This window comes from Rhincodon typus, chromosome 36, assembly GCF_021869965.1.
Source record: "Rhincodon typus isolate 14 chromosome 36, sRhiTyp1.1, whole genome shotgun sequence".
Taxonomy (NCBI): domain Eukaryota; kingdom Metazoa; phylum Chordata; class Chondrichthyes; order Orectolobiformes; family Rhincodontidae; genus Rhincodon; species Rhincodon typus.
This window is the reverse complement of record NC_063367.1, coordinates 9,508,928-9,517,299: the sequence shown is the minus strand read 5'-3', so window position 1 is coordinate 9,517,299 and position 8,372 is coordinate 9,508,928. Positions and strand designations below refer to the sequence as shown.

At 44.2% G+C, this 8,372-nt stretch overlaps 1 protein-coding gene across 4 annotated transcripts in view; it reads left to right on the top strand.

Annotated features, from left to right (window-relative positions):
• Positions 1-3,365: 3,365 nt before the first annotated feature.
• Positions 3,366-8,372, top strand: part of neil1 (nei-like DNA glycosylase 1) — a 44,692-nt gene continuing 39,685 nt past the window's right edge. The window contains exons 1-3 of one of the 4 annotated variants that reach the window (XM_048617117.1): positions 3,366-3,450; positions 4,135-4,276; positions 6,561-7,046. In XM_048617117.1, the coding sequence (XP_048473074.1) occupies positions 6,574-7,046 (473 nt within the window). In that variant the 5' untranslated portion in view covers positions 3,366-3,450; positions 4,135-4,276; positions 6,561-6,573. Of the gene's footprint in view, positions 3,498-4,134; positions 4,277-6,560; positions 7,047-8,372 lie in introns of all 4 variants that reach the window. The other 3 variants (XM_020519826.2, XM_048617118.1, XM_048617119.1) reach the window with 3 other exon arrangements.

Below are 8,372 nucleotides of genomic sequence, written 5' to 3'. Positions count from 1 at the left end.
GTACAACCTCAATATAACGTCCCAACTCCTACACTCAAAGGTCTGATCAACGAAGGCAAGCGACCTCACCTGGATACTTACAGGCAACCTGTATGACACACCTCTGGGACTAGAACTTGAAGTGGTAAGGACACTAACACTGAGCGAGCCAATCCCTACTTGCTAATCTAATGAGGGGAGACTCTCGTCTTAAATAAGATGTCGTTTATTGAATATTGGTAAATAAGTACAAATTGCACTGATGTGGTACACATTGTTATGATGGCTCCAGATGTCAGATCTCATTGCTTCGAGCTCCAAAGCTATTCTCCTACAAAATCTTAACGGAACCATCATAGTCAGTGATACTCAAGGAGCCATAGCTGACACCTGTGGGGAGAGACTCTAATGTATAAGGGCTGTAGGAATATTCTTAAGAGGGAAATCAGGAGGGCAAAAAGGGCAAATGGGGTTAAGGAGAATTGAAAGGGTTTCTACATATACATTAAGGACAAAAGGGTAACTAGGGAGAGGATAGGGCCCCTTAAAGATCGGCAAAGCCATCTATGTGTGGAACCAGTGGGGATGGGGGAGATACTAACTGAGTATTTTGCATCAGTGTTTACTGTGGAGAAGGATAAGGAAGAGAGAGAATGTGGGGAAATAAATGGCGACATCTTGAAATATGTACACATTACAGAGGAGGAGCGGCTCAACGCCTTAAAATGCATAAAGGTGGATCAATCCCCGAAAACTGGTCAGCTGTACCCTAGAACTCTGTGGGAAGCAAAGGAAACAATTGCTGGGCCCCTTGCTGAGATATTTGTATCATTGATAGCCGTGGGTGAGGTGCCGTAAGACTGGAGGTTGGCTAATGTAGTGCCACTATTTAAGAAGGTCAGAAATCACACGACACAAGGTTATAGTCCAACAGGTTTATTTGAAAACACAAGCTTGGCTACTATTTAAGAAAGGTGGTAAGGAAAAGCCAGGGAACTATAGACCGGTAAGCCTGACATCGGTGGTGGGTAAATTGTTGGAAGGAATCCGGAAGGACAGGATTTACATGTATTTGGAAAGGCAAGGACTGATTAGGGATAGTCAACATGGCTTTGTGTGTGGGAAATCGTGTCTCACTCACTTGATCGAGTTTTTTGAAGAAGTAATGAGGGCAGAGTGGTGGATGTGATCTATATGAACTTCAGTGAGGCATTTGACAAGGTTCCTCATTGTAGACTGGTTATCAGGGTTAGATCACGTGGAATACAGAGAGAACTAGCCATTTGGATACAGAACTGGCTCAAAGGTAGAAGACAGAGGGTGGTGGTAGAGAGTTGGTTTTCAGACTGGAGGCCTGTGACCAGCGGTGTGCCACAAGGATCGGTCTGTGTTCACTGCTTTTCATCATTTATATAAATGATTTAGATGTGAACATAGCAGGTATGGTTAGTAAGTTTGCAAATGACACCAAAATTGGAGGTGTATGGACAGTGAAGAAGGTTACTTCAGAGTATAACAGGGTCTTGATCAGATGGGCCAATGGGCTGAGGAGTGGCAGATGCAGTCTAATTTAGAAACATGTGAGATGCTGCATTTTGGAAAGACAAATCAGGGCAGGACTTATGCACTTAATGGTAAGGCCCTGGAAATATCACTGAACAAGAAGACCTTGGAGTGCAAATTCATGGTTCCTTGAAAGTAGAGTTGTATGAAGACAGGACATGAAGAAGGCATTTGGTGTGCTTGCCTTTATTGGTCAGTGCTTTGAGTATAGGAGTTCGGAGGTCACTCTGCAGCTGTACAGGACATTGGTTAGACCACTTTTGGAAAACTGCGTTCAATTCTGCTCTCTCTGCTATAGGATGGATGTTGTGAAACTTGAAAGTGTTTAGAAAAGATTTACAAGGATTTACAAGCACAAGAGTTGGGGGTTTTGTGCTATAGGGAGAGGCTGAATGGGCTGGGGCTATTTTTCCTCTAGTGTCAGAGGGGGAGGGGTGACCTTATTGGGATTTATAAAATCACAAGGGGCATGGGTAGGGTGAATAGCCAATGTCTTTCCCCGGGGTTGGGAATTTGAAACTGCAGGACATAGGTTTAAGGTGAGAGGGAAAAGATTTAAAAAAGACCTCTGTAAGAACAACACAATGTTGTTACGAGGGGGGGGGCAAGTGACACAGTGCCCACGGCCCTGAGTAAGTAACATAGGCTTGTAAACTGGCTAAAAAGGTTAAGCACCCCTCACTGTGCCGACCCTGCCCAACCCCACCCCATTACACCGGCAGTGAAAACTGGAGAGATTCCTGGTCAGCTGTGTATATAAGACAGCTCCAGACACATGTAAAAGGATACATGTTGCCACGGCAATACAGCATCCCTGAGCGAATTGCAACTCAACAGCCCATGACAGCGTCTAAGGGAGCTTGTGGAGCAATGGTAGTGTCCCCACCTCTGATCTAGGTGGACTGAATTGAAGTCCCACTTGCTGCAGTGGTCATAGAGTTGTACTGCACAGAGACTGGTCCAACTCGTCCGAGCTGACCATATATCCTAATTTAATCTAGTCCTATTTGCCAGCATTTGACCCATATCCCTCTAAATCCTTCCTATTCATGTACCCATCCAGATGCCTTTTAAATGTTGTAATTGTACCAGCCTCCACCACTTCCTCTGGCAGCTCATTCCATATACACACCACCATCTGTATGCAATTATTGTCTCTCAGGCCCTTTTAAATCCTGCCCTCTCACCTTAAACCCATGTCCTCTAGTTTTGGACTTGCCTACCCTGTGGTAAAGACATTGGCTATTCACCCTATCCATGCCCCTCATAAGTTTATAAACCTCAATAAGGTCAGCCCTCCACGGAAAATAGCCCCAGCCTATTCAGTCTCTCTCTACAGCTCAATTACTCCAAACCTGGCAACATGCTCGTAAATCTTTTCTGAACCACTTCAACATTTAACAACATTCTCCCTATAGCAGGGAGACCAGAATTGAATGCAATATTCCAAAAGTGGCCCAACCAATATCCCTGTGCAGTGTCAACGTGACCTCCCAACTCCTATATTCAATGCACTGACCAATAAAGGCAAGCATACCAAAGGCCGCTTTTGCTATAAAAACCGAAAGAACTGCGGATGCTGTAAATCAGAAACAAAAACAGAAATTGCTGGAAAAGCTCAGTGGGTCTGGCAGTATCTGTGGAGAGAAATCAGAGTTAACGTTTCGGGTCTAGTGACCCTTCCTCAGAATTGCCTTCAATATCCTGCGGGTGCATAATAACATCTCTGAACGAGTTGATTCGAAAAATATTTTTCTTTTACTTTTTTGGAACAAAAAACCCAGAGATGTAACCTGCCCCTTTAAGACTGACGTCAGTACGGTGAAAGGACTACAGGACCCAGTCTGCTTCATCAAAGGAAGTGAAACCCACCGTGAACAAGGAAGGAATTGTTTCATAATGCCTGGGGTTTGTGCATCTTAAAACTTCCGCATTTGCAAACTCATGTATTGAATGTAATTATGTCAGTTTTCTTTCCGTGCTCAGTCTGTGCATTGTTCATTCCGGTTCTGTTTAGGAGTTCCGTAACGCAAACTCTACATCCAAGAGCAAAATGCTGGGCTTTTCCCAAATGGAGAGGAAAAGCTCCGAAATGCCTCTGCTTCAGGGGTCGATTCCGACCCAACTCAGCCTTGTGGTATAAGCATTGCATTTGCCCAGCTCCCAGCTGGAGTTGCACGTTTGTATCCCTGTGCTGAGCTGCTTTGTATCAATGAGATTGATACAAACCAATTTTGTGAATGGGTTCGGCACGCTACAGTCTGTGCCTGCGGTGTTTACTAAACATCAGCTATGTCTTAATGGGGAGTGCGCTCACCTCAAACGTCGATATAAGTTCACGTTTTGCTCCAGACATTTGAGCTCAAAATCTAAACTGTCGATTCTCCTTTCAGTGTTAAGGGGGTGCTACGCTGTCTTGTTGGTTGAGATAGTTAAACTGAAGTCCTCACAAGTGGGCATAATTGATCCCAAAGCATTGTTAGGAGAATATCATTTCCCCCCAGTTAGTATTCATCTCATGTTCGTAAAAGAAAAAGACACTGTGCTGATCTACCGAGTTGTTTTCGTGTTCTTTTTTTTCTCTCTGAACAGGTGTAATCTGGTCATTTGTCGCATTGCTGGTTGTGGGATCTTGCTGTTTCCAAATTTGCTGCCACGCTCCCATCAATCCATCAGTGGTTGTACTTCTTCATTTGCAAAACGCTTTGGAAGTCATGAACGGTGCTATATAAATGCAAGTCTTTGGTTATTGATTTTGATCTTTATAGAGCCATACAGTACAGATACAGATGTTTTGGCCCAATGTTCCATGCTGATTAGGTATTCTAAGCTGATCTAGTGTCATTTGCCAGCATTTAGCCCATATCCCTCTAAACCCTGCCTATTCATATACCCATCCAGATCCCTTTTAAATGTTGTAATTGTACCAGCATCCATCATCCACTGTGCCAGCTGATTCCATACATGCACCACCCTCTGTGTGAAAATTTTTAAATCTTTCCCCTTTCAGCTTAAACCTATGCCATCTAGTTTTGGACTCCCGCCCCGCCCCACCCAAGCCTTCGGGAAAAGACCTTGTCTACTGTCTGTTTACCATATCTACGCCCGTCATGATTTTAGAAACTCAGAACGTCACCCCTTAGCCTCTGACACTTCGGGGAAAACAGCCTCAGCCTATTCAGCATTTCCCTGTAGCCCAAATCGTCCAAGCCCTGCAACATCCTTGTAAATCTTTTCTGAACCCTTTCAAGGTTCATAACCTCTTTGCTACAGCAAGGAGACCAGAATTGAACACAGTATTCTAAAAGTGGCCTGACCAATAGCTTATACAATTGCAACATGACATCCCAACTCCTATACTCAACACTCTGACCAGTAAAGGCAAGTGCACCAAATGCCTTCTTCACCACTTTGTCTACCTTGAACTCCAGTTTCAAGGAACTATGAACCTGCACTTCTAAACCTGAAACTTTATTTGTGGATAAATCTGCCACGTTCATTTTAAAAATGGCAAATGTTAATTTCCAAGAAAGAGTTATGCATTAAAATAAAGCAAAGAACTGCGGATGCTGGAAATCTGAAACAAAAATGGAAATCTTTTGAGAAACTCAGCAGATCTGGCAGCATCTGGGGAGAGAAAACAGAGTTAATGTTTCAGGTCCAATGACTGTTTTTCAGAAACTTAATTTCCATGAGTTTCCTCAGAGAGAATGGGACTGAGTCAACATTGTACTCTGAGGTAATCTTCTTCACTGTCCACTACACCTGCAGTTTTGGTGCCATTCGCAAACTTACTGACCATACCTCCTACGTTCACATCCAAATCATTTATATTTAGAAGGTGTGTTGTTTTTACATAGATTTATTTGAGGGATGTGAGACTGTGGTTAGGTGTACCTCTTGATTATTTGAATATTTGATCAACTGGCACATTCCTGGGACCATGGGTGCTGGATAATAAAAACATTTGCTGTGTTTGAAGGCTTTACTTTCCAAGTAGAGACTATTTGGGGAGGATTGTCAACTGATTGTGTGTAGCAGAGAATAGAGAAACTGCGATTGTTCTCGTTAAACCAGAGAAGGTTAAGTGACGATTTAATAGAGGTGTTTAATAATTATGAAGGTTTCCCATAGAGGGTTAGGAAGCAGATGAGGCAAATTTAAGAAAATTGACAAAGAATGTGGGGAAGATATACTTTTACAAAGCAAGTCCTTCTGAGCTGGAAGGCGCTACTCAAAAGGACAACAGATTTTGTAAGTTTCCAGAGGGAATTGAATGTTTTGTTGGAAAAGATAACATTGGAGAGTTGTGAGAAAAATGTGAAAGAGTGGGACTGATTGGAAAGCTCGTTTTAAGAGCTAGCAAAAGGCACAATGGGCTGAATAGCATCCATCTGTGCTTATGATTCTGGCCAGTGGGGGAGTCAGGCCTCTTCTGGAGTACTGGGTCCAGTTCTGGTTGCCCTGTTCTAGGAAGGATACTAAGCTGGAGAAGGTTCAGAAAAGATGTACCAGGATTTTGCCGGGGATGGAGGGTTTGAGTTTTAAGGAGAGGCTAGATAGACTGGGACTTATTTCACTGGAGTGTATAAGGTTGATTGGTGACCTTATAGAGGTTTATCAAATCATGAGGGGCATAAATAAGGTGAATGGCAGGTGTCTTTTCCCTAGGCTGGGGTAATTTCAAGACTAGCGGGCATATTTGTAGTGAGAGGAGAAAGATTTAAGGCATGAGGGCAACCTTTTGACACAGTAGTTCATGTGTGGAGTGAACTACTGGAGGAAGTGGTGGATATGGGCATAGTTACAATGTTTAAAAGACATTTGGACAAGTACATGAATATGAAATGTTTTGGAGGGATATGGGCCATGTCCAGGCAGGTGGGACTAGTTTAGTTTGGGATTAAGGTCGGCATGGACTGGTTGGACCTAAGGGTCTGTTTCCATGCTGTATGACTCTAATTGTTCTCAACCTGCCTGCACCTGTCCTGATCATTGTGTTTTCATTGTCCTTCTAGACTGTCTTCTAAAATGCCTGAAGGACCCGAAATCCACCTGGCCGCCAGGTTTGTTAACCAGGCCTGCAGCGGCACTGTATTCTCGGGGCAAGTGGAAAAGTCTGTGGTGAGCAAAAACTGTGACGTGCCTTTCGAGTGTGACGCCTACCTCATCTCCGCGGTGTCGAGAGGGAAAGAGGTCAAACTGACCCTTGCCCCCATCAAAGAGGAGGATGGCAAGGAAGGGATCACGCCCAATGGGGTGGAACGCGAGGATGGGCTACCAGCGCCGATGGATGTCGTCTTCCGCTTTGGCATGTCTGGCTCCTTCAAACTGACGACTGAGGAGGACATCCCGAAACACGCCCACCTCAAGTTCTTCACCAAACAGGAACCCAGGCAGGTGTTGTGCTTTGTTGACCCCAGAAGGTTTGGGAGTTGGGAAGTCAACGGGATCTGGCAGCCGGATAGAGGACCGTGCGTGATGCTCGAATATGAGAGGTTCAGGTATGAAAAAAAAAAATGCCCTCCCCTCCTTTTTTGTTTCTCTCGTCTATTTTTTGTAGTTTCTCCACGAGGGCTGGTAGATGAGAGGCTGGTCTTCGTCTCCTTTGGTTTATCCCATTGCCCAAGCAAACGGACATAATAACGTAAACTGGAGGGACATTCTGGCACCGAATGCATCTGAGGCCGAGGTAGAATGGACTTTTTGTCTCTCAAGGGATTTGGGAATGAAAAAGGAGTCAAAGCCCAAGATCAGCTAAGATTGTATCCGAGAAATGAGAAGGCTTGATGGACCAAATGGCCTACTCCCACTCCTGTTTTTTACGTTCTTAACCGCCTGTCTCAGTTGAGATCAGTCTGCTTTGAGGGTGAATGCTTCACTCTATTGATTTGGACAGCAACCCTGCCGTGTAGGCAGTATTTGACCAAAGTTAAGTGATTGGATTAGTATGAGTACAGCACAAATGAGACCATTCAGCCCATTGTCTGTGCTGGTTCTCTGTAACTCCGCTAGTACCATTTTCCGGCCTTTTCCCCATAGCTCTGCAAATCTTTTCAGATTGCTGCCCAGTTTCCTTTTGAAAACTGTGTTTGAACCATCCCCCACTGCGTTGTGAGGCAGTATGTTCCAGACCCTACCCACGCACTGCATTATAAAAAGTTTCCACTCACGTCACCTTTGATTCTTCTGTCAGTTGCCTTCATTTCAGTTTCTTCTGATTCTTGACCCTTCTGCTAATTGTTTCTCCCTACCTCCACTGCCCAGACCCCTCATGATTATGGGAACCTCTATTAAATCTTCTCTTAATCTTCTGTCAATCTAACCACCTCGCTGAATTCTCTCAATCCTGGAACTCAATAGAGAAGGAGCCAATGCACAACATTAGCCTGAGACTCTCTCTAAGAAACAAGAGACCCATATGTTGCAGACAGGCTGTACACAGCTTAGGCAGAGGTAGAAACTCAGGAATCCTGTGAAGGGGCCATGGGTCTTGGCCAGAGACTTGCAAGCCAGCAAGACCCCTGTCTCTTCGTAGAGACTGATTGAACTTCCTTTCATTAGGAGCTGAATACTCATATTTAACCCAGCTTTAAGTCAGCAGTTTGCTGCCAAACAGACACCCAACATGATAAATTATAATAGGTCAAGTATATTCTTCATGATATTCTTGTTTCATATTGCCTGACCATCATAGAAGTCACAGCACAGCCCATCAGATATGTGTGCCGCTTAAAAATAACTTAGTTCGGTCCATTTTCCAGCACTTGGCCCATTGCCTTGTATACCTTGGCATTGCAAGTGCACATATAAATGCTATTTCATATACC